Raw genomic sequence first — 25,502 nt, 5'->3', positions numbered from 1 at the left:
GGTGAAACCCCATCTCCACTGAAAATACAAAAAAGTAGCCAGACGTTGTGGCGGGCGCCTGTAGTCCCAGCTACGCGGGAGGCTGAGACAGGAGAATAGCATGAACCTGAGAGGCTGAGCTTGCAGTTAGCCAAGATTGCGCCACTGCACTCCAGCCTGGGCAACAGAGCGAGACTCAGTCTCAAAAGAAAAGAAAAAAAAAGCCTGATCAATAAGTTTGCACATTATCTAACACTTTTAAAATGTACTACATTTTATTACATAAAAGTACAATTGGCCAGCCATGGTGGCTCATGCCTGTAATCCCGGCACTTTGGGAGGCCAAGGTGGGTGGATCGCCTGAGGTCAGGAGTTCGAGGCCAGCCTGACCAACATAGAGAAACCCCATCTCTACTAAAAATACAAAATTAGCCGGGCATGGTGACACATGCCTGTAATCCCAGCTACTCAGGAGGCTGAGGCAGGAGAATCCGTTGAACCTGGGAGGTGGAGATTTCAGTGAGCCAAGATCACACCACTACACTCCAGCCTGGTCAACAAGAGTGAAACAATGTCTAAAAAAAAAAAAAAAAAAAGTACAATTAGTGAAATGATACACTACTAATTTTAACTAAATTTTTTTTCTCACTATAACACAGGTTATTTCTCTGAACACCACCTCATGCATCACTCAATATTATAAATTAACCACAGTCTCTCCACTTACATTTTCATGCTGCATCTTACATTTTAATGTCCTTACTTTTTCACTAAAAAAGGTCATAAATAATGCACACCTAATAACAAAGAATCGCTCATATCTTTGATGCAGCAACAATTTGTCACATGCTTTCACATGTGAATACAATAGGAATGAAGAAAGCACATGGATAATTTGAGAGTTAAATGACATCATTATTCACTTTTTATAAAATTGAATTTTTGAGTTAAATGACATCATTCTTTTTATAAAATCTAATTTTTTTCAAAGAAAAGTATACTTTGAATGTGATTATAACTGCAAAAATTTTCTACTTATGTTATATATAATTTATTTACCAACTTTAGATTTTTTTATACTCAGCAATCTGATTTAGTGTAATGTCTGAAGTGTCAGTGCCTTAAATACTTCTACTGTGAATTATCTGATATTTATGTAGAATTTTGGATTAAATATTTTTTCATATTTACTGCTTTGGCAAAAATAGATTTTAGTATGAACCCTCTAGTGTTTTCTAAGCTGTGGTTTCTGAAAAAAAGTTTTTCCAAATTTATTACATTTGCAGATTTTTCTCCAATAAAAATTTCCTTATGTTGCACAAAGTTTAAGCAACTGCTCCAGGGTTTTCCTCTAGCACAAAATGTGTACAATGAGATTTGTGATACAATTAAAGGTACTACTGTAATGTAAATGAGGGAGCCAAGCAAGAAGACACGAGGCAGATGAGAACAAAGGCAACCTTTATTGGGCTCGTGGGTGAGGTTCACCGATCCTCTAGTGGGAGGGCCGAGGAAGTCGTGCTCGGGGCGGGTATTGGGGGCCTTTTGTAGGGCAAGGTAGGCGGGGTTTGTAGGTATCAACTTTCTTGAGGTAGGTTTCGATTTCTAGGGAATAACATGTCCAGGAGCTTGTGCAGAGTGGGGGTTCTTTGGCGGGTGTGGGCTTTTTTTGCACACTGACAGTCTTAGCAGGAAGTGAAGGGTGGAGAGTCCTAACAAAGGGCCTGCCATGCTGTGTGATATCACCATGTTGGGTCTAGATTCCTGCCTAACATTCCGACCTCTTTCTAATAAGAAAAAGGGGCGATGTGTTCATCTGGCTGCTTCCTGCTGGTATAGGTCATCGTGGGGGTTCTTAGGAGGTCAGAACTCGGGTATAGGGGTGGAGCAGCATCTGACTGAAAGTGACCCGGGAGACTTCTTTCATGCAGTCCTGCATGAAGCAGAGGACACAGAGAGCTATGAGTAGCAAGAAGCCAATGATTAGTAAGGGGCTTAGAAAGGGTAGGACCCAACCGGCCATAGATGACTGCCACCACTCAAGTGAGGGCCCCAATCCGAGGTTTTTCTGGTGGAGTCCTTCCTGAATCTTTTCTAGAGTGAGGAGATTGGTTTCTACTAGTCCTGACTCACTGATGTAGTAGCAACATTCTTCATTGAGGAACATGCAGGTGCTGACCTTATCGGCCGTAAGGAGGTCGAGTGCCTGACAGTTTTGGGCTGCCACCTGGGCAACTGAGGTGATCTGTTGTTGAAGGGAGGCCAAGGACTCTGCAGAAGCTTCGATTGCTACCTGTAATTGGGCTGAAAGGTCTTGAGAGGTCTGGACAGAATGAGTTAGGGCTCCAGTTCCTAGGCCAGAGGCTACGAGGGATGAGGATAAAGAGACCCCGATCATCAATGAAAGGAATACTGCCCTTGCCTGGCGGGAGCGGGCAAGGGGCAGAAGGGAGGATAGCTCAGCCTCACTGTACAGGGTGAGGCTGGGGATTAGGGAGATGGGAACACATAGGGTAGTGTTGGAAGCCTTGAGAGTTTTCAACAGGGTGGAATTGCACCAAAAATACCCACCTGGGGGGGCAGTTAGATTTGGAAGTGCTGATCCTGTCCGGGTGCACCAGGAAGCATTAGGGGTGGAGTAGCAAAAGGGGAGTTGTTGTCTAAGTGGGTCTTGGAACAAAGGGACTTCCCCCAGGGTTCGGCCAGGAAGGGGAAAGGAGAGGGTTAGGTTAGAGGAGTTAAAAGGGCTGGGTAAGGGCACCGCAACCAGTGGGGGCCTATTCAAGGCTGCACACAGGAAACAACGAGAGATGTTGTGTATACCAGTCATTTGCACTACTTGAGCCCCTCCCCCTAGGGTTAGCCAGGAAAAGGGGTTGCTGCTTCCTGGAGCTTGCTGCATGGGTCAGCAAGAGCTGAGATGGCCTTTTTCTGTTGTTTGATGTCGGAGGCCAGGCTGAAAAGGCCGCTCACGACCCTGACGTAGGACCTAAAGATCTTGAGTTGGGCCATGGGATAGGAGTCACAGGCCCCTCAATAAAGGCTGGCCTCAACCCCTGATGCCCCCATCGGGTCCCAAGGGTCAGGGATGGTGAGGAAAAATGTTCACTTGTCCCAAAATGTCAACTTGTCACACGTGTCACTCCTAACCAGTTGCACAGAGGAAGTGGGCTGCTGCCAGAGGGTTCCTCCATTGTCCGGATGGGTTCAGTGCATGTTGCAGTAGTGATAAGGAGAGCCTCCATTGGTCTCAACCCAAGTGGATCAACAGGCATCCTTTGTCTGATCATATACGAAACAAATGACTAGGTACGGAGGGGGGTATTTTTGGGGAATGCTTTGGAAGGAGGAGAAGTTAAAGGTTACTTGGCTTTGGCACCCCAGGGGCTGGCAGTCTACTATGGCTATGGTAAGGGAGCCCCCGCTCCTTTCTTGGGCCCTGCTATTTCCTTGGGTCCAGGTCTCGGAAAGGTAGAATCTCCACTGGAATGGATTGGTGGGGGGAGTTTGGGCAGGAGTCTTACCTAGACTTGGGAGGACTAGATGGCCGAGGAAGGCTAGGCAGAGGGCCGTTACCTGTTCGCGTTGAGTCGTAACTTGGTAGGGGTAACAACCTGAGTGTTCCAATTGGAATCATGTTGGGTGGGCGCCTTTTTCAGCTGAGACAGGTGATACCAGGAGGGAAGACCAAGGAGCTTGGCAGCGAGTGGGAGTGGTGAGGATTACGGTGTATGGTCCTTCCCACTGAGGAGATAAGGCTTGGGGTTGCAGCTGCTTGACCAGGACCAGGTTTTCAGGTGCTACGACAGTGGGATTCTCAAGGTTTGGGGAAGCGGGTGCAGGGAGACACCGGTCCACGTGTTTTCTCAGAAGCTCGCAAAGGAGAGTTAAGTAAGGGAGGTAGGAGCCTAAGGGAGGGGAGAGGGCTGGCAGCCCCTGGAAGAGAAATGGGCGTCAGTACAGTAGCTCAAAAGGGCTGAGCCCTGTGGGGGCCCACGGAGCTGCCCTAAGACGAGTGAGAGCCAAGGGAAGGAGAGTCACCTACGAGAAGCAGGCTTCTAGAGTGAGTTTGGTTAGATGTAGTTTAAGGAGACTGTTTGCACGGTCTACCTTTCCAGATGACTGTGGATGGTAGGGAATGTGGAGCTTCCAAGTAATCTGGAGTGCGGCCACCACCTGCTGGGTGAGTTTAGAAATGAATGCCGGACCATTGTCTGATTGGATGGTTCGGGGGAGACCGATGATGTGCTCCAGGAGAACGGTTGCCGTGACTTTTGCAGTCTCTGGAGTGGTGGGGAAAGCCTTGATATATCCTGAGAAGGTGTCAACCAAGGTCAGCAGGTAGTGGAATTTTTTATGGCAGGGCATGTGGGTAAAATCAAGTTGCCAATCTTCCCCTGGCTGGTGGCCCCTTAGCTGATGAGTGGGCCCTGGGTGTCTGAGCCTCCTTGGGGGTTAACGGCTGAATGGGTGGCACATTGCTGATGTACCTTCCTAATTTGGGCCTGCAGCAAGGGGAGGTGAAGGATGGGTTCCAGGAAGTTATACATAGCCTTAGGCCCTATGTGGAGAGAGCAGTGTATGTTGGTCAATATATGCACTGTCTGAGTCTGAGGGAGTGCTACTCGACTGTCAATGAACACCCACACATCCTCACTCTGGGTAGCACTGGGATGGGCCATCAGGGTTTGAATTTCCTGGGAAGAGTAGTCGGGGGAATATATGGGGGAAAGAAAGAGCAAAGGCCCTTGGGTAGGGGAGGAAGTGAGGGCAGTGGCCCATGCAGTGGAATCAGCTAGGTTGTTACCCTGTGACACAGGGTCCTTAAAATGCTGGTGGCTTTTACAGTGGATGATGGCTACCTCCTTGGGGGCCTGGAGAGCATCAAGCAACCTCTTTATAAGTGGTCCATTGACTACTGGTGTCCCTTTGGTGGTAAGGAATCCACCCTCTTGCCAGAGAAGGGAGTGAGTGTGTGCAATAAGGTACGCATATTTAGAGTCCATGTAGATGTTAACTCGCTGACCTTCGGAGAGAAGTAAGGCATGAGTAAGGGCAGCAAGTTCAGCCTTCTGGGAGGTGGTGCCTAAAGGCAAGGGCCTGGTTTCGACAGTCTGGGTTGCTGTTACGACAGCGTAGGCCGCCTCACAGCAGCCATCGAGGGTTAAGACAGAACTCCCGTCCACAAACAGGGTACGGTCTGGGTGTTCTAACGGCTATTAGGAAAGGCCGAGGCGGGCGGGTGGCAAGTCGGTGAGAACCTCCAGGCAGGAATGTGCGGGGGCAGAATCGCACCCTGGTCAAGAGGGTAGCAGGGTTTAGAGGGGGAGAGGTGGTGAGGGTGATGTGAGGGTTTTTGACGAATAGCAGGTGGAACTGTTGAAGCCAGGATGGGCTGAGGTGGCTGAGACACTTGTATGTGATGAGATCTGACAGTTGGTGAGAAGAGTAGACAGTGAGAGGATGTCCTAGGGTGAGCTTGAGGGCATCCTTGGTAAGTTCGGTGGCAGCCGCCAGGGCTCGCAGACAAGGTTGCCAGCCCTGGACCGTGGGGTCTAACTGCTTGGAGAGATAGGCCACAGTCTGGTATGTGGACCCAACCAGCTGGGCTAGGCCAGTAGCTACCTTTTGGTGCTCCTCGGTGAATAGATGAAAGGGCCGAAGGGGGATGGGGAGAGAGAGAGCAGGGCAGAAAGGAGACAGTCCTGAAGCTTCTTGAAAGAGTTGGCAACCAATGAGGGGTCGGACAGCGGTCCGGTGGGCACTTCCTTGGCAGCCTGGTAGAGGGGCTTGGCTAGGACCCCAAAGTTGAGAATCCAATGCCTGAAATACTCTACCAGTCCTAGGAAGGACAAGATCTCTTCCGCATCCTGAGGAGGCTGGAGAGTTTCAATGAGGCTTATTCTATTCGCTGTGAGGCTTTTTGTAGTGGGTGTGAGGAGTATACCTAGGTAGGTGACAGTAGGGGTGCAAAGCTGAGTCTTGGCCGGGGTAACCCAGTAACCTCAGTCACCAAGAAAATTTAAAAGCATAGCGGTATCTGCAAGGGAGCTCTCCCAGGAGCGACTGAATAGCAATAAGTCATCCACATATTGCAATAGTGTGCTGTGAGTAAGGGGACAGAGGACAACATCCTGTGCCAGTGCCTGTCCGAAAAAATGGGGGCTATCTCGGAACCCTTGAGGCAAAACAGTCCAAGTCAGCTGGGAAGAAATATGAGTGTCTGGATCTTCTCATGTAAAGGCAAACAGAAAGTGACAGTAGGGATGTAAGGGAATGGTGAAGAAGGCATCCTTTAGGTCAAGGACAGTAAAACGAGTGGTATCGGGGGAACGCGTGAGAGAAGTGTATGTGTGTTAGGAACAACAGGAAAGGTGGGGACTACTGCCTCATTGATGAGGTGTAGATGCTGCACAAGGTGGTAGGCCCCAGAGCTTTTCCGTACAGGCAGGAAAGGAGTATTGCATGGTGAGTTGGCAGGGACTAGAATGTGTTGTTGGAGCAGGCGCGAGATGATGGGTTTTAGCCCGTCGGTGCTCAAGGGAGATAGGGAACTGGGGTCTAGAGGGACACTTGGAGGGGTCCTTTAGCCGGATGTGGACTGGAGTATGATGCTGGGCAATGATTGGGGTGGAGGTATCCCACACCTTAGGGTTAATGGGGACTGGAAACGGGAGTGGGGGGTCAGCCTGGTAGGGTTTATCGGGTTAGAGGAGGGGGAAGAGGAATGCGAGGTGTGGGGAGGGGTTGGGCCAGAAGTGAACTGAGGCCCCTAGTTTGGAGAGGTGGTATCATCCTAACAAGGGGATCAGGCACAAAGGAATGATGAGAAATGAGTGCGAGAAGAGGGAGCCATCTAGGCAGCAAGACAGAGGAGTCTGGGGAATAGGTGGAGGGAGTACCATCAATTCCCATGACCGTGATGGCGGAGGGGTGGCTGGGGCCACTGAAGGAAGGTAAAACAGAGTAGGTAGCCCCCATGTCCATAAGGAAGGATATGGACTTACCCAGTACCTGGAGCATAACGCTGGGCTCGGCGACAGTAAGAGGGGTTCCCAAGTCTGGGCCTCTTCAATCTTCATCAGTGTCAAGGAGCTGAAAGGTGCCTCCAGTACTTGGAGGAGGGTCGTCACGTGGAAGCGTAGCGACCGTCCTCAGGTTGGGGCAGTCTGACTTCCAGTGGCCCATTTGCCGACAGCTCAGACAGGGGCGAGTTGGCTCCTTAGGGTTGGGGCACTGCTTGGCCCAGTGGCCTTCATTGCCACACTTGAAGCAGGCACCAGGTGGTACTCGGGGAGTACCTCCTCTCTGAGAGCTCCTGGAGCCGGCTGGGCTCAGGGCTGCTACCAGGGCCTGGGTTTGGAGTTGTATCTTCTGTTTTAGCCTGGCCTGTCGCTGGGCCTCAGCTGCTTCCTCCCTGGATTTGTAGGCCTTGAAGGCCAGTTTGACTCAATCCTGGATGGGAGTTTGAGGGCCATCCTCCACCTTTTAAAATTTTTTTTGAATATCGGGGACCGACTGAGAAATAAAGTACATAGCCAAGATGGTTCCTCCTGTGGGGGAGGCAGGGTCAAGGTGGGTGTACTGAATGAGTGCCTCCGTCAAGTCAGTTAAGAAAAACGGTCAGATTCTCATCTGACCCTTGGACTACCTCCTTTAACTTATTAAAGTTGACTGACTTATTGGAGGCTGCCTGCATGCCGGCAAGAAGGCACTGGACCATCACGTCTCGGCGGTGGCGACCTGCCTGCCCAATCTGGGCTCGGCCGAGGGCACCGCCTTGGCACCAACTGGCATGGCGGGGTCAGTTACATGAACCTGGTCCACGTGCTGCCTGGCTGCCGCTAGGATATGCTCCCGTTCCTCAGGGGACAGGGTTGAGATCATAACGACATGGAGATCATGTCAGGTGAGGTCATACACCTGGCATAGGTATCTGAACTCTTTGATATACCAAGTGGGGTTGGCCAAAAAAGAGCCTGCATGCTCTTCAATTGTAGACAGGTCTGCCAGTGAGAACGGCACATGGATGGGGACCACTCCTTCGGCGCCTGCCACTTCCCGCAAGGGGCACAGGAGGTCGCTCCTGGACTGGGTATGAGCTGAGACCGGCGAGGAGGAGGAGGAGGAGGTAGGAGAGACAGGGTCCATCAGATTTGGTGGGGACACAGGAGGGGTGGGGGGAAGGGGTGGTTCAGACGAGGACAGAGACGATGGGTCAGGGTAAGGGGGAGGTTGGGCGGGGGACCGAAAGGGGGACAGGGAAAGAGTATCAGGAGGCTCAGAGAAGGAGGAAGAAGGGGGAGGTTGAGTGGGGGACCGAAGGAGGGACAGGGAAAGAGTATCAAGAGGCTCAGAGAAGGAAGAATCGTTCTTCTTCTTGCTTGAGGGAGTAGATTTCGGGAGCAAGACCTAGGCCAACGAACATCGGACACAGACGTCCAGGCCTGAACCCAAGTCCCAAAAGGCCTGAACATAGGGTACCTCAGACCATTTGCCTAGTCTCTTGCAGAAGTTGGTCAGATCCGTGAGAATGTTAAAGTCTAGAGTGCCCTCTGCAGGCCACTGAGACTGGTTATCCAATCTATACTGTGGCCATGCTACTGTGCAGAGTAAGCCGCTTTCGTTTTAGGTCTTGGCTGAGACCTAAAGTCTCAAAATTAGCCAAGAGGCACCCCAGAGGGGATTTTGACTCTGGTTTGGACTGGGCAGCCCCCATGGTCCTGAGGTGGGCAGTCTGGAGGCAGCGGGAGTGTCCTCTCACTGCCACATGGAGTGCGGGGTACGGTGGCTTCCGGGGAGGTTGGATGTCTCTTAGTCCCTGGTGCTGAGGTCACAGTTGACCAGAGGGAGCCCCCGATGCAGCCACACGTTTCGGACAGGGATTCCCGGAGGGGGCCTGCAGGACAGGGGAAAACTTACCCAGCAGTGATCGAATCAAGTTCTGATTTTTGTGAAACCGGCTCCTGGCACAGAGAGGAGGTACCAGCTCAGAGGAGAGGAGAGCCTACCCGGACCGGCGGGGGACCTGGGGAAGCCTCCTTCCGGGCTTTTGGCACCAATGTAATGTAAATGAAGGAGCCGAGCAAGAAGACACGAGGCAGATGAGAACAAAGGCAGCCTTTATTGGGCTCGCGGGAGAGGTTCACATGTCCTCTAGTGGGAGGGCCGAGGTAGGTGGGGTTTGTAGCTATCAGCTTTCTTGAGGTAGGTTTCGACTTCTGGGGAATAACATGTCCAGGAGCTTGCGCAGAGTGGGGGTTCTTTGGCGGACGCGGGCTTTTTTCAAACACTGACAGTCTTAGCAGGAAGTGAAGGGCAGGCAGTCCTAACAAAGGGCCTGCCATGCCAGGTGATATCACCATGTTGGGTCTAGATTCCTGCCTAACAACTACAATCCTCTTTATGTTCATAATATATGTCATCAAAATGAATATTCTTCACTTTAGAGGCTTATATTTTCTGAAAGATTTTTGACGTAATTGCATGTATAATGCTTTTATTAAGTATGAACTCTGATGTTGAGTGAGATGTGAACGGGTATTAATGGCTTTTTCACATTCTGTATATTTGACTTTTTTTTTTTTCTGGTACAAATCCTTTCCTGTGCAATAAGGTGTAAGCATTGGTTACAAGTTTTGCCACATGCTAAAAACACTTGTAGGTTTTCAGTATGAATTATCTTATGTACAATGAAGTGTGATAACTTTTAAAGGCTTTGTTACATTCTTCAGATTTCTAAGATTTCTCACCAGTATAATTTCTTTTATGTTTAGAAAAATTTGAGGTGTTTTCAAAATCACAGTTACATCTTTTAGGTTTGTAGAGTTTCTCACCAGTATGAATTTTCTTATGTACAGTAAGGTGTGAGGACTGGTTAAAAGCTTTGTCACATTTTTCACATTGGTAGGGTTTCTCTCCAGTATGAATTCTCTTATGTCTAGTAAGCTCTGAGGACCAGTTAAAGGCTTTGCCACATTCTTCACATGTGTAGCGTTTCTCTCTAGTATGAATTTTCTTATGTTCAGTAAGTTTTGAGGATTGGTTAGAAGTTTTGCCACATTTTTCACATTGGTAGGGTTTCTCTCCAGCATGAATGCTCTTATGTCTAGTAAGGTGTGAAGAATTATTAAAAGCTTTGCCACATTCTTCACATTTGTAGGGCTTCTCTCCAGTATGAATCATCTTATGTGTAGTAAGGTGCACGGACCGCGTAAAGGCTTTGCCACATTCTTCACATTTGTAGGGCTTCTCTCCAGTATGAATCATCTTATGTGTAGTAAGGTGTGAGGACTGGTTAAAGGCTTTACCACATTCTTCACATTTGTAGGCTTTCTCTCCAGTATGAATTATCTTATGTCTGCTGAGGTGTGAGGGCTGGTGGAAAGCTTTGCCACATTCCTTATGTTTATTGAGTTTCTCTTTGGTATGAATTATCTTATGTGTAGTAAGGGTTGAGGACTGATTAAAGGCTTTGCCACATTCTTCACATTTGTAGGGCTTCTCTCCAGTATGAATTATCTTATGTGTAGTAAGGTTTGAGCGCCGGTTAAAGGCTTTGCCACATTCTTCACATTTGTAGGGCTTCTCTCCAGTATGAATTATCTTATGTCTGGTAAGGTGTGAGGGCCGGTTAAAGGCTTTACCACATTCTTCACATTTGTAGGCTTTCTCTCCAGTATGAATTATCTTATGTCTGCTGAGGTGTGAGGGCTGGTTGAAAGCTTTGCCACATTCCTCATATTCATTGAGTTTCTCTCTAGTATGAATTATCTTATGTGTAGTAAGGGTTGAGGACCGATTAAAGGCTTTGCCACGTTCTTCACATTTGTAGGGATTCTCTCCAGTATGAATTATTTTATGTGTTGTAATGTGTGACGACAGGTTAAAGGCTTCGCTACATTCTTCACATTTGTAGAGTTTCTCTGTAGTGTAAATTGTCTTATGTGTAGTAAGGTTTGTGAACTGGTTACAGGCTTTGCCACATTCTTCACATTTGTACGGTTTCTCTCCACTATGATTTCTTTTATGTTTAGTAAAGATTAAGGATCCATTAAAGGCTTTTCCACAGTCTTCACATTTGTAGAAATTTACTCTAGTACAAGTTATTTCATGTTGAGTTAGGTTTGAAAACATGCAAAATGATTTGCCAAATTCTTTACATGTAAAAGGTTTTGTTCTGGTGTGTCTTATCTTATGTCCATCTAAATTTGAAAATTTATGAAAGATTTTCATATATTCATCACAATGAAATAGTTTGCTCTGGGTAGCTGGCAAACATTGGTGAAGTCCATTGTAACCTCCTTTTTGCAACCTGCACTCATCCACACTTTCACTACATTTTCTTAACTGTAAATTCTCATGTTCACATTTTCCATATCTTCTCAGTGTCACTTTTTGGAAAGAATCTTTCATGTTCTGCTCTGGTGAAAAGTCTTGGGCAAAATGAGAACAAGTAACTGAAAGAAATAAAAACAACAAATGACTTCACTTGACAGACTCCAAATATACTTTACAAATCCAACCTATACCATTATAAAAATTACATAAGCAAGATGGCATAGCAAAATACCAAAGGCCCTAATTTCTTCTTTTTTTTTTTTTCTGAGATGGAGTCTCAATCTGTCACTTGGGTTGGTCTGCAGCAGCGTGATCTCAGCTCACTGCAAACTCTGCCTCCCAGATTCAAGCAATTCTCTTGCCTCAGCCTCCTGAGTAGCCAGGATTACAGGCATGCACCACCATGCCCAGCTAATTTTTGTATTTTTAGTAGAAATGGGGTGTCACCATGTTGGCCAGGCTGGTCTCAAATTCCTGACCACCTCAGCCTCCCAAAATGCTGGGATTACAGGCATGAGCCACTGTGCCCAGCCCAAAGGCCTTAATTTCTTAATAGAAATATAAATGTAACAAAAACACATTGACCAAAATACATTTGTGGAAAATTTATAAATTAGTTAAGTGTGTGAGCAGAATGCAAAGAGCCACATAGAAAGAAAAGTCTGTTACATTTACCCAACACAGATCTTTCTGCTCCCCAATATAACATAATACCTTTAAAATTGCCAACTTCAATTATTTTGCATATAGATGTGTACCTGAGAGTGGGTAATTTATAAAGAAAAAAGGTTGGCAGGATGCGGTGGCTCATTCCTGTAATCACAGCACTTTGGGAGGCCAAGACAGGCGAATCAACTGAGGTCAGGAGTTTGAGACCAGCCTGACCAACATGGTGAAACCCTGTCTCTATTAAAAATACAAAATTAGCCAGGCATGGTGGTACATGCCTGTAATCCCAGCTACTTGGGAGGCTGAGGCAGAAGAATCACTTGAACCAGTGAGGTGGAGGTTGCAGTGAGCCAAGATTGTGCCACTGCAGTCCAGCCTAGGTGACAGAGTGAGACTATGTCTCAAAAAAAAAAAAAAAGAAAGAAAGAAAGAAAGGAAAGAAAAAAAGAAAAAAGGTTATTTGGCACACACTTTGACAGATTGTACAAGAAGTGTGTGCCAGCATCGGCTTCTGGTGAGGGTTTCACAAAGCTTACAATCATGGTGAAATGCAAAGAGTAACTGAACATATCACATGGCAAGGGACAGAGCAAGTATGAAATAATGAACCAGTTCTCATTTAAATTAACAGAGGGTAAAGTTTTTGATTACCAAGAGGGTGATGTCAAGCCATTCATGAGAAACTTGCCCCCGTGACCCAAACATCTCCCACCAGGTTCTGCATCCAACATTGAGGACTGCATTGCAGCATAATATTTGGGGAATGTGAACATTTAGGTTATATCATAGACCAACAAGGCTTGACAGACATGTAAAAAACTTTACAGTTAAAAGCAAGAAAATACACAATATTCTTATCTGCATCTGGTGTATTCTGTTAGGATACACAACAAGTCTTATTAAATATAAGAATACCAGGTGGGTGCTGTGGCTCATGCCTATAATTTCAACACTTTGGGAGACCAAGATGGGAGGATCTCTTGGGGTCAGAAGTTTGAGACCAGCCTAGGCAACATAGTAAGTACTCTGTCCCTACAAATAATCAATAAATTAGCCAGGCATGGTAGTGTATCTCTGTAGTCCCAGCTACTCAGGAGGCTGAGGTGAAAGGAGCACTTGAACCCCGAAGGTTGAGGCTGCAGTAACTGCACTCCAGTCTAGGTAACAGAAAGAGATCCTGTCTCAAAACAACAACAACAACAAATAAATGTAAGAAAATAAAAATTATACACTGAATGTTTTCTGACTAAAACTGAATGAAACTGGAAATTGAGAGCACGAGTAAAACTGGCACATCCAAATATATATGAAAATAACACATACTCTTCAACATAGTTTTACTCAAGGGTCAAAAAATTTAATTTTTCAAAGATGTCTGTACAGCTTACAGTAATGAATACGTTCAATATAATTTCTATAAAAATCCCCAAAGCACAATTTTTACAAGAATATTAAAATTTTTAAATTTGATTATAAACTACAGCCAAACACTCATGAAAAAGAACAAGGAGGTGTTACATATCTAGATTTTAAAATATATTAATAGCTACAAATACAAGGTGGTACTGACACAAAGACAGATAAACAGAAGAAAAAACAGAATAGAGAGCCCAGAAATACACTCTTTGGTATATGATTAAATAATCTTTTACAACGTTGCCATGAGCACACAATAGAGAAAAGACAATCTCTTCAAAAAATCATGTTGAAAACTGGACACCAACACTGATAAAGCTGGATTTTTTCTTTGTATCATATATGAAAAATATTTTAAATAAAATACTTAAACATATAAAAATTACTAACAAATCTCTTAGAAAAAAAGAGAAATGATGTGATGTTGGTCTCGGCACCATTTTTTTTGATATGACAAATGCATGAACAACAAAGAAAAAAGTAACTACACTACACTTCAAATTTTCCACACATCAAAAAAAACTAGAGTGACAATACCTTGTAGAAAATAAGCAAAAATATTTGCAAATTATATGTGATAAGAGTTAACTGTAGGGAGCTAAAGACCCAAGGGTCATGACCAACTCAGCATTCCACTGAAGTCTATGTGATCAAACAGCAAACTGTTTATCATGAGTGCAGGATGTAGGCAAATTCACATCTGTGCCTGCCACCAGAAGGTTTGCTGAGGGCAGTCACTCCCTGGTGCCGTGCCGTGCTCCTTGAGGTTATCTACTGGAATATCTGGAGACTACTGTTCAAAGAATGCAGTCATGCAAGCCTGCCCTAGGTGACTGACAACCACCCCCTTCTCCCTTCTCCCTATCTCTTTTACTCAATAAATACAAAGGGCTATAGAAGTTCAGGGCCCTTGTTCACTAGAAGCAAGGAGCCCCCTGACCCCTTCTTTCAAATATACTCTTTTGTTTTTGTCTTTATTCCCGCATTCATCTTCCTTTGTTCAGTCAAGCAAGGTCCATGGCAGTTAATACTGAGAATATATAAACAAGTCTTAAATGGACTAATAATTGAAATTAGTTTTCATCAAAAAAAAAAATACAAAAATGGGAAAAAGCATTTGAAAGGACACAGGAAATTGCATTTGTACAGAAATGCATAAAAATCACATGAAAAAATCAACTCAAACCAATTAGAATGGCCACTATCAATTTTTTAAAAACATTAAAACTGTTGATGAACTGAAAACCTGTTACTGTTGGTGTAAAACAAGGATGCAGCCACTGTTTTTAAATGTTATAAATGTTACTCAAATAATTCAAAATGGAATTATTAAATACAACAATTCAATTTGTAAATTGATATGCAAACTCTGCAATGTAGGACCTAGAAGGCATATCTGAACACTGATGTTTACTGTAGCAGTATTCACAAAACCCAAAAGACTTGAAGCAACCCTTTCTTGACTTATAAATACAACAAAAAATATAACATATAAGTACAATGGAGTATTATTCAGCCTTAAAAAAATTATTGACACACTTTAAGACAAACTTTGAAAATATTATGTCACCTGAAATAAGCCAGTAACAAAATGATGGATACTATATGATCTCATTTATAGGAGATATCTTAAGTAGTTACACTCATAAAAACAGAAAGTAGAAGGATATCTGTCAAGGGCTGGAGAAAGGGTAAAATGTTCAGCTGTTACTTAACGGATATTGAGTTTTAGTTTTACAAGATGTAAAATTTTTAGAAGTCTTTTGCATAACAATGTGAATATACTTAACATGCCTGATATGTACAGCTTTTTTTTTGAGACAGGGTCTCATTCTGTCACGAAAGGCAGAGTGCAGTGGCACAATTATGGCTGAGTGTAGCCTCAAATTCCCAGACTCAAGTAATCTTCCTCTCTCAATCTTTCAAAGAGCTGGGACCACAGTTGCATACAACCATGCCTGGGTTAAAAAAAAAAAAAAAAAAAAAAAATTGTAGAGAGGGAATCTCCATATGTTGCCCAGGCTGGTCTCAAACTTTTGGGATCAAGCAATCCTCCTGCCTTAACATCCCCAAATTCTGGGATTACACATGTAAGCCACAACCATGCCTGGCCCTGAAATGTACGCTTCAACAGACTTAAGACGGTAAATTTTATGTTATGTCTTTTTACAATTAATTTTTCTCAAAACAAATCTGAAAAAACACAGAATCATAAATCTTTTCATAAATTATCTTCAAATCACAAAAGTGTTTCTCTCACACAGAGCAAATATATATTCATCATTAAACACATGGTGAAAATAAAACTATTTCCATGACTACTCAATTAGACAAGATAAAACAACCACTGAAAATTAAGAAAATAAGAAAGTCGGCCGGGGGGCGGGGAGGCAGTGGGCCAGGCACAGTGGCTCATGCCAGTAATCTCAGCACTTTGGGAGACCGAGGTGAGCAGATCACCTGAGGTCGGAAGTTTGAGACCAGCCTGGCCAATATATGAAACCCCATCTCTACTAAAAATACAAAAATTATCTGGGTGTGGTGACATGCGCCTGTAATCCCAGTTACTTGGGTGGCTGAGACTGGAGAATTGCTTGAACCTGGGAGGCAGAGGTTGCAGTTAGCCGAGATCATGCCATTGCACTCCAGCCTGGGAGACAGAGTAAGACTCCATCTCAAAAAAAAAGAAACAAAAAGAAAAAGAAAAAAAAAATCAACTAAGAAAGAATATATACAAGATAAGTCATAACCAAAATTGCGGTTATATTTATAGATAAACACATTATATATATATATTGTCATTGTGATAGACATGTGGCTGAGATGTATCTCTTAAGTAAATCCCACATTGACTTAAAATGTACAAACAGAATTGCAAATTGTCTGAAATTATAATACATATGTAAAACTAAAAAGCACAAGAAACTAATATTAAGAAACCTACACTAAAAAAACACACTAGTATGAACCATAAAACAATAATGAGAGAAATGTTTACTCAAAATATGGTTTGCAGCCAGGTGTGGTGGCTCACGCCTGTAATCCCAGCACTTAGGGAGGCTGAGGTGGACAAATCACCTGAGGTCAGAAGTAGGAGACCAGCCTGGCCAACATGGGGAAACCCCATCTCTACCAAAAATATGAAAATCAGCCAGGCCTCGTGGAATGTGCCTGTAGTCCCAGATACTCTGGAGGCTCAAGTGGTAGGATCCCTTGAACATGGGAGGCAGAGGTTGCAGTGAGCTGAAATCACTCCACTGCACTTCAGCCTGGGCAACAGATTGAGACTGCATCTCCAAAAAAAAAAAAAAGACCAGGCGCAGTGGCTCACACCTGTAATCCCAGCACTTTGGGAGGCTGAGGTAGGTGGATCATCTGAGGTTGGGGGTTCAAGACCAGCCTGACCAAAATGGAGAAACTCCGTCTCTACTGAAAAAAAAGTACAAAATCAGCCAGGCATGGTGGCATATGCCTGTAATCCCAGCTACTAGGGAGGCTGAGGCAGGAGAATTGCTTGAACCTGGCAGGTGGAGGTTGCAGTGAGCCGAGACTGCGCCATTGCACTCCAGCCTGTGCAATTGCACTCCAGCCTGTGCAATAAGAGCAAAACTCCACCTCAAAAAAAAAAAAAAAGAAAGAAAGATGTGGTTTGCAATACTGATGCACCATTAAAAATTTCTCTAAATAGAAATTTTAGAGAAAATTTTTAGAGCCACCGGGTGCGGTGGCTCACACATGCAATCCCAGCACTTTGGGTGGCTGAGATGGGTGGATCAGCTGAGGCTGGGAGTTTAAGACCAGCCTGACCAACATGGTGAAACCCCGTCTCTACGAAAAATACAAAATTAGCCAGCCAGTTTGGCACATGAATGCAACCCTAGCTACTCGGGAGTCTGAGGCAGGAGAATCGCTTCAACCTGGGAGGCAGAAGTTGCAGTGACCCTAGACTGCGCCATTGTACTCTAGCCTGAAGACAGAGTAAGATTCCGTCTCAAAAAAAAAAAAAAAAAAAAAATTCTATTCTCTAAATCACTATAATATGTGACTGTGTACTCACAGAAGGCAGGTATTTTGAATAACTGGCATGTGTTCCACGGCAGTAAAATTTCAAAGAAAATGAAGTGCAATCATAAACAAGATTCTAATGAAAAAATTTTAACAAGCATTTAAAAGAAATTAACGAGAAACTTTTAATAAATAAGCATTTAAAAGAAACTAGAGACAATTTTTTTTTTTTTTGAGACAGAGTCTTGCTGTCACCCAGGCTGGAGTGCTGTGGCACAGTCTCCGCTTACTGCAACCTCTGCCTCCCGGGTTCATGCCATTCTCTTGCCTCAGCCTCCTGAGTAGCCGGGACTACAGGCGCCTGCCACCATGCCTGGCTAATTTTTTTTTTTGTATTTTTTGTAGAGACGGGGTTTCACCATGTGAGCCTAGATGGTCTCTATCTCCTGACCTCGTGATCTGCCCACTTCGGCCTCCCAAAGTGCTGGCATTACAGGCGTGAGCCACCGCACCCGGTCTGAGGTTGGGAAATTGCTTCAGGCCAGGATTTCAAAACCAGCCTGGGTTATGTAGCAAGACTCAATCTCCAAATTAAGTGCCTTTAGGAGAGCTTTGAGACCCACGGAGGGAGTTGTGAAACTGCTAATGCCCAATTCTGAGGAGTGCTCCTTTTCAGAAGGCAGGTGGCAAACTACAGAACTCCCGTTTTTCAGTATAGACCAGGAAATGGCCTACCCAACTTGGTCTTCTGATAGTTCTGAAGTTACCCTGTAATCATCTCAGACTTTTCCCAGCCACAGTCTGTAAGAGGTCACACCCTTTCAGAGGCCTTGAGAAAGATACCCACTTATAGCCATGCAGCAGGCCTGCAGACCTTGGCCTTTACTGTGGTCCCTGAAGCAGTTCAATGACTCAGTTTCAGATACCTGAGCCACAGTTCACGGCCAGTTCTGCCTATGTTGAAACCCACTCAGTGACCTGGAAAAATCCTCTCTGATACACAGTGAATGCCATACTCATCCACATTCTTAAATAAGACTTACCATATACAGACCTGACTGCAGAAACCTGCCCTAGTGTCTGCCCTACAGGTCAGTCTTGAGAGAAATTCAGTCTGTCCAAAAAATAAAATGTGAATTACAACTACCCAAACCCCTTGTAAGAAGCTAACTGAAGGTAGACCCCAGTGCAGACCCAGCAGCCTTGTGACCAAGCTACATACCCTTTCCACTACAAACCCAGAGGGCATCTCATTACCCTGGGGGCCCAGTAAAAGATCTTTACCTTCTGAAAACAGGTTATAAAAACTTGAAGAGGTGTTTGCTTTTTCAAGTTTAAAGACACTAATACAAAACTGCATTTTGCCTATTGTCAACGCTTCTATTTTAACAAAGAACATTAAGTATGTGGCAAAAGAATTAGTCAAAAAAATGAAAAAGAACCATTGAAACTGAAGACAAGGGCCGGGCATGGTGGCTCATGCCTGTAATCCCAGCACTTTGGGAGGCCGAGGTGGGTAGATCACAAGGTCAGGAGTCCAAGACTAGCCTGGTCAACATACTGAAACCCATCTATACTAAAAATACAAAAAGTAGCCAGGCATGGTGGCGCGTGCCTGTAGTCCCAGCTATTTGGGAGGCTGAGGCAGGATAACTGCTTGAACCTGGGAGGCAGAGGTTGCTGTGAGCTGAGATTGTGCCACTGTACTCCAGCGTGGGCAACAGACTGAGACTCTGTCTCAAAAAAGAAACAAAAAAAAAAAAATCCTATTTACGACAGCATTAAAATAAATTTCTGAGAAGAAATGTAATCAAAGAGGTAGAAAATCTTTACAATGAAAGATTTATCAATGAAAGAAATTAGAAAAGACACAAATAAATTTAGAAATATTTCATGTCTATAGATTGAAAGAATAAACACTGTTAAAGTGCCATGTTGGCCAGGCGCGGTGGCTCACGCCTGTAATCCCAGCACTTTGGGAGGCTGAGGCAGGCAGATCAGGAGGTCAAGAGATGGAGACCATCCTGGCCAACATAGTGAAACTCTGTCTCTTAGCATACTAAAACAAAAAATAGCTGGGCGTGGTGGTGAGCTCCTGTAGTTCCAGCTACTTGGGGGGTGAGGCAGGATAATAGCTTGAACCTGGAAGGGAGAGGTTTCAGTGAGCCAAGATTGTGCCACTGCACTCCAGCCTGGCGAAAGAGTGAGATTTCGTCTCAAAATAAAAAGTGCCATGTTAATGGCACTTAGATCTATAGATTCAAAAAAATGGCACTGGGATCTATAGATCCAATAAACTCCCTATCAAAATTCCAGTGGCGTTTTACAGTAATTAAAAATACAAGTCTAAAATTTACATATGAAACTACAATAAACTTTGAATAGTGAAAGCACTCTTGAGAAAATAAAAACAAAGCTGAACGACATCATACTTTATAATTTCAAACTATATTTGAAGACTATAGTAATACAAACAGGATGGAATGTGCAGAAAGAGGAACAAAAACCTACTTCTCTCACACATTTCAGAGATGATGTAAAAAGAGAACTTAAAAAATAGTTTAACATAGAGTTTCTCAAAATTATGCAGATATCTGTGTGTCCCCCAAAACAATGGAAAAGCACTCAGATTGTGCAGTCTCTTATATGCCATTAAGAAGACTTTGGTTCTCACTCTAAATTAGAAGGCAGATCACTGAAGGGAAAGCGGAGTCCTAAGAGAACTTAAAAGCGTAAGACAGAAGACGCTCTTATGTGAGAGCAAAACAGAAAAACTCAGCCAGGTGCTGTGGCTCATGCCTGTAATCCCAGCACTTTCAGAGGCCAAGGCGGGTGAATCACTTGAGGTTAGGAGTTCAAGACCAGCCTGGTCAACACACAGTGAAACCCTGTCTCTACTAAAAAAAATACAAAAATTAGCTGGGCATGGTGGCGCACACCTGTAGTCCCAGCTACCTGGGAAGCTGAGGCAGGAGAATCGCTTGAACTCCGGAGGTGGAGGCTGCAGTGAAGCTGAGACTGTGCCACTGCACTCCAGCCTGGGTGACAGAACGAGACTCCATCTCTCAAAAGAAAAAAAAAAAAGAAAAGAAAAACTTGGGCTTTCCAGAAGTGAGCTGAGATTGAGATTGTGCCACTACACTCCAGCCTGGGTGACAGAGTAAGACTCCATCTCTCAAAGGAAAAAAAAAGAAAAGAAAAGAAAAACTCAGGCTTTCCAGAAACTATTTCCTTTGGAACATAGCTTCCCAAATCACATTATTAAGGACTAGCTTTTTCTTTGACCTTTAAACCATTCATCTATGTTATCTGTTGTATTCACTTTCACTCTCACCTACCTGGGGGTTTGGCCACTATCCTATGTCTCTTTCTAGTCCAAGGCTCTTTTTCTTGCTCCAGACAGGTGATCAGATCTGGCTTAGAGACAGCAATACCTGTTTTATTGAAAACAAATAACATAAATCTTGCTTATATTCTCTAATCACCAACATGGCAATGTGCTCAGTAAAGAGGGTGAAATAGAAGATTCTTGTAAATCAATTCCAAAATACTGATTTATAAAAGAAATTTCTAAATATTTAGAAAATATTTTAAATTTGTTAGTTCTTAATTTCACTGTCCAGTACAACAAATCAAAAATTAGTGTTGGCAATTAGATTTTAAAGTGTGGGCAATAATATTTTATGCCACTAAACTTCTGGAATTACCACTCTAATCTAGAGTGAAGAATACAGATTAGCTCAGGAATGCAGAAAGTTCAGGGCAAGATGAAACAGCTTAAAGAAATTCTTTTCTACAGACATGAAACCCTAAGATTTTTATAAAAACAGGGATCTGAAACTCACTTATGCAAAGCATAAATTACCTAAAAACATTACACAAAAAAGAAAAATGAAACCCTTAGGATATAATAGGAATTCTGTATTGAAGTTATCCTCACCCAAGAAGACCAGGTTTCTGTAGTTCTCTAACATCACATTCCTATATAAATTCTGCTGTATAGTGTCCAGGCATTGCCACTCCTCCAGAGAGAATTCTATGGCCACATCCCTAAATTTCAGTGGTTCCTGAAAAACACACACACACATACACATACATATTTACAAAGTGACCATGGAAAGAATTTATAATTTGACTCAAGGTAAAATAACAAAGTGAAGAAAACTGGTTCTGACTTACATAAATGACTGAAATTATTCAATAAAATAATTTTGTTTTTTACACAGGAACATTCTCTGATCTATTCTCTATGAGAAAAGAAAGTGGTATTAGATCTATAACACCAGACCTAAATAAATCACCAGTCAGAATGGTAATTATTAAAAAGTCAAGAAACAATAAATGCTGGTGAGGCTGTGGAGAAATACGAATGCTTTTACAATGCTGGTGGGAATGTAAATTAGTTCAACCATTGTGGAAGACAGTGTGGTGATTCCTCAAGGATCTAGGACCAGAAATACCATTTGACCCAGTGATACCATTCCGGAGTATATACTCACAAGAATATAAATCATTCTACTATAAAGACACATATGTTTATTGCATCACTGTTCACAATAGCAAAGATATGGAACCAACCTAAATGCCCATCAATGATAGAATGGATAGAGAAAATGTGGTACATACACAACCATGGAATACTATGCAGCCATAAAAAGGAATGAGATCATGTATTTTGCAGGGACATGGATGCAGCTGAGAGCTATTATCCTCAGAAAACTAACACAGGAACAGAAAACCAAACACTGCATGTTGTCACTCATTAGTAAGAATTGAACAACGAGCACTCATAAACACAAGGAGAGAAACCACATACACCCGGGCCAGTCGGGGTGTGGGGGGACGAGGAGAGAAAGAGCATTAGGATAAATAGCTAATGCATGCCGGGCTTAAAACCTAGATGATGGGTTGATAAGTACAGCAAACCACCATGACACATGTATACCCATGTAACAAACCTACACGTTCTGCACTTGTATCCCAAAACTTAAAGTAAAATAGAAAAAAAATATATTATAAAAGACTATACTTAGAAATAAATAACAAAAATTTTTCAATTTTTTTTTTTTTTTTTTGAGTTGCAGTCTCGCTCTGTCACCCAAGCTGGAGTGCCATGACATGATCTTGGCTCACTGCCACCTCTCTCTCATGGGTTCAAGCAATTCTCCAACCTCAGCCTCCAGAGTAGCTGGGATTACAGATGTCCATCACCACACCTGGCTAATGTTTGTATTTTTAGTAGAGACAGGCTGGTCTCAAACTCCTCACCTCGTGATCCACTTGCCATGGCCTCCCAAAATGCTGGGATTACAGGCATGAGCCACCTCAACCGGCTTATAAAAGTTATAGTTAAAAGTGCTGAGATACAACAAAAGAAAAAAGAAAAAAGATTATGTTACAGGGCACTGTGCCTGAGATAACACATTATGTAATTTAATTTTTATAACACCCTGAGAGCTGGTACTGTTTAATAATTCCCAGGATTTAGATTAAAAGTCCAGCATTTTTATTTCTTCTGTTTCTGTCATTGATTTTTTTTAAAAAAAATATAAACAATAAAAGCTAAATATAGACAGAGAGAAATGCAGAAGGAATTTAATGTATTTTAGAAAAATTTATATTCTTTATGTTTACTTTTTTGTGACTTGTGGAGCAACTCCTAGATCTGTAGGAATAGAAAACAAGTTGCTAGATAGAATGCAAGTACTAGTTTCAATAAAAAAAAAACCCTAAAATATATACTTTATTTTTAAAATTTATTTGCTTTTGTGTTTCAGGAATTGTAAGCACCAGCTCTAGAAAGGTAGCAGAATTCACCAGTCAAAACTCTGATCTCCACTAATCAGTTCTATGAGGCAACACCTCAGGGTAGGGCCAGACCTATATAAGGCCTCCAAAAAGGTGAACTTGAGCAGAACTGGGGCAGCGAGTGGACTCTATGCAGAATTCTGTTCTCTACGCTACTGGGATATTTCCAGTTCTGTTTTTCCTAAACTTACCTTAAAAAAAAAATTTAAATCTCAGAGTTTGTATAATTTTAACCTTTCTTAGAAACTGCCCTATCAATTATATGTAACATATACTAATAAGCAATTTAAACAAATTTATAAAGGTTTTCTAGGGTAATTTTATTAAAAGATAAATATGTATTAACAAGGTAAAAGAAATAAATATCCCTTCAGGTGATGACATCACAAGTCACAATTATATAAAGAAAGTGGCACAAATAGAGCCCAAGTCTTCTGCACATATCTGTTTATTGTACCAATTATATGATGTTTAATTTAACCATTTATCCAGCTGTTAGTCTAGACTAAAATCTCCTGGATTGTAGGGACCATGACTGCTTCATCTATTTTTCTAATGGCCATATGAAACGAAAACAATTTAGCCGGGCGTGGTGGCACATGTCTGTAATTACAACTACTCGGGAGGCTGCCTCCAACAGCCTGGCCTCGTGTTCTGCCCGCCTCAGCCTCCCAAAGTGCTGGGATTACAGGCATGAGCCACCGCGCCAACCCTTTTGACTCCCATACATTTTTTAATAGAAGGAAAGAGAAACCGGAACGCCACGGGCCAAAGCTCTTCCCATTCATGAACCCGGCATACGTCTGTACTCTTCCCTGACGACCCTCCCGTGGTCCCTGCACAATCCGGGAGAGACCCCGCGTTGCAGGTGCGGAGCCGTCCAGACAGAGCTGCAGGCCAGGACTCAGGCACTGACTAGGGAAGAGACAGGACGCCCGGGGGGTTGGCTGGCTGCGCAGCCGCCATCTTACCGTCGAAGGGGACTGAGGCCGACCTGGGCGAGAACTCAGGGTGCAGACTGTGGAACTGACTGCGGGGAGTCCTGAGTCCCGCCATAGCCCCTTCCCCTCTCTCGGGATGTCGGACCCGGCATTCTCACCATTTCTAGGTTTCCGGGGGCCCTGGCGTCTTAGCTATGGATCTCCAATACCTGCAGGTCACTGAGCCACAGAGACTGGGCCTCTAGAAGCAGAGGGCACAGAGCAGTGAAGTCGAAACCTCGAGCTCCGGCTGGAGAGACACAAAGGCCCCGCCAAACCCGGAAGCCGCCCTGTCCGCTCTACGTGCATTCCTGATTGGACAGTTCCCAGCCCAGCGTCCCTGATTAGATAAGTAAAACCCCACCCCCTCAGGTCCTGAATGACAAAAGATGTGATCAGATGCTCCGCTGAATGAAGACTAACAGCCTAAGTTGCAGCCTTTTCAGACAGGGCTACCTCCCAGAGCTGAGCCGGGCCCACCCAAAAGGGTATTTGCCTTTAACCTTCTGTGTAAGTCACATGCATTTCAAATAATAGACTAGATGGCTATTCAAAAATAAATACATATATAATAACGATTATTTTAAAATTTCAGCTTTTATGACCGTCCTGGTTTCTGGCAGCCATAGTCCCTACCCTGACAGCCCCCAGCCCAGATGGCATTCAAATCTGCCTGGATGGGCTTGAAGCCCGTCACTCACCCGCTCTTTAGCACTGCCTTGTGTTGGTTAACCACCTCACACCCAGAGTTCACCTGGTCTCAGGCCAGCAAGCAAGCCCATGAAGCACAGCTCTAGACCCTGAGCCTTGGCACCTCCAGCTGCACTTTCTATTTATATATCAGGTTTTTTTTTTAATTTTTATTTATTTATTTTTAGACGGAGCCTTGCTCTGTTGCCCAGGCTGGAGTGCAGTGGCACAATCTCAGATCACCACAACCTCTGCCTTACGGGTTCAAGCGATTCTCCTGCCTCAGCCTCCTGAGGAGCTGGGACTACAGGTACGTGCCACCATGCCTGGCTAATTTTTGTATTTTTAGTAGAGACGGGGTTTCACTATGTTGGCCAGGCTGGTCTTGAACTCCTGACCTCGTGATCCACACCCCTCAGCTTCCCAAAGTGCTGGGGTTACAGGTGTGAGCCACCGCGCCCGGCTATATATCAGGTTTTTAAAACCATAAACAGACACAAAAGCAGCCACTTTGATTGAGGAGAAAGTGGGAGCCTAAAGCAGCTGACCCTCAAACAGCTCCACCAAGCCTCAGGCCAGCCCATCTGAACACTCCAAGGCCACATGATAGTTACA

The 25,502-nt window shown here is 44.0% G+C and overlaps 1 protein-coding gene across 6 annotated transcripts; it reads right to left on the bottom strand.

The window, feature by feature from the left end:
* Positions 1-9,084: 9,084 nt before the first annotated feature.
* Positions 9,085-24,489, bottom strand: LOC117065602 (zinc finger protein 681-like). 6 transcript variants are annotated; one of them, XM_033180802.1, is made up of 5 exons: positions 24,317-24,489; positions 21,350-21,476; positions 20,748-20,843; positions 10,422-11,438; positions 9,085-10,337 (listed from the first exon to the last, which is right to left on the bottom strand). In XM_033180802.1, exons 1-5 carry the CDS (start codon positions 24,317-24,319, stop codon positions 9,718-9,720), a joined length of 1,863 nt encoding a protein of 620 aa, XP_033036693.1. In that variant the 5' UTR covers positions 24,320-24,489; the 3' UTR covers positions 9,085-9,717. The 6 variants fall into 6 exon arrangements, with proteins under 6 accessions (XP_033036693.1, XP_033036526.1, XP_033036788.1 ...); XM_033180635.1 differs by having other exon boundaries at positions 9,085-11,438; XM_033180897.1 differs by having other exon boundaries at positions 9,085-11,438; positions 24,189-24,488.
* Between the last annotated feature and the right edge of the window lie 1,013 nt (positions 24,490-25,502).

This window comes from Trachypithecus francoisi, unplaced genomic scaffold, assembly GCF_009764315.1.
Source record: "Trachypithecus francoisi isolate TF-2019V2 unplaced genomic scaffold, Tfra_2.0 Contig00137, whole genome shotgun sequence".
Classification (NCBI taxonomy): Eukaryota; Metazoa; Chordata; class Mammalia; order Primates; family Cercopithecidae; genus Trachypithecus; species Trachypithecus francoisi.
The sequence above is the reverse complement of the archived record's forward strand: the minus strand, read 5'-3'. Positions and strand labels throughout refer to the sequence as shown.

Excerpts from the sequence above, each read along its gene's own strand:
- LOC117065602 (XM_033180635.1), bottom strand. Across the intron at positions 20,844-21,349 it reads CAGAAACCTGGTCTTCTTGG|GTATTGCTGTCTCTAAGCCA; the intron begins GTGAGGATAACT and ends TCAATAAAACAG. Across the intron at positions 11,439-20,747 it reads GATAGTGGCCAAACCCCCAG|TTACTTGTTCTCATTTTGCC; the intron begins GTAGGTGAGAGT and ends TATTTCTTTCAG.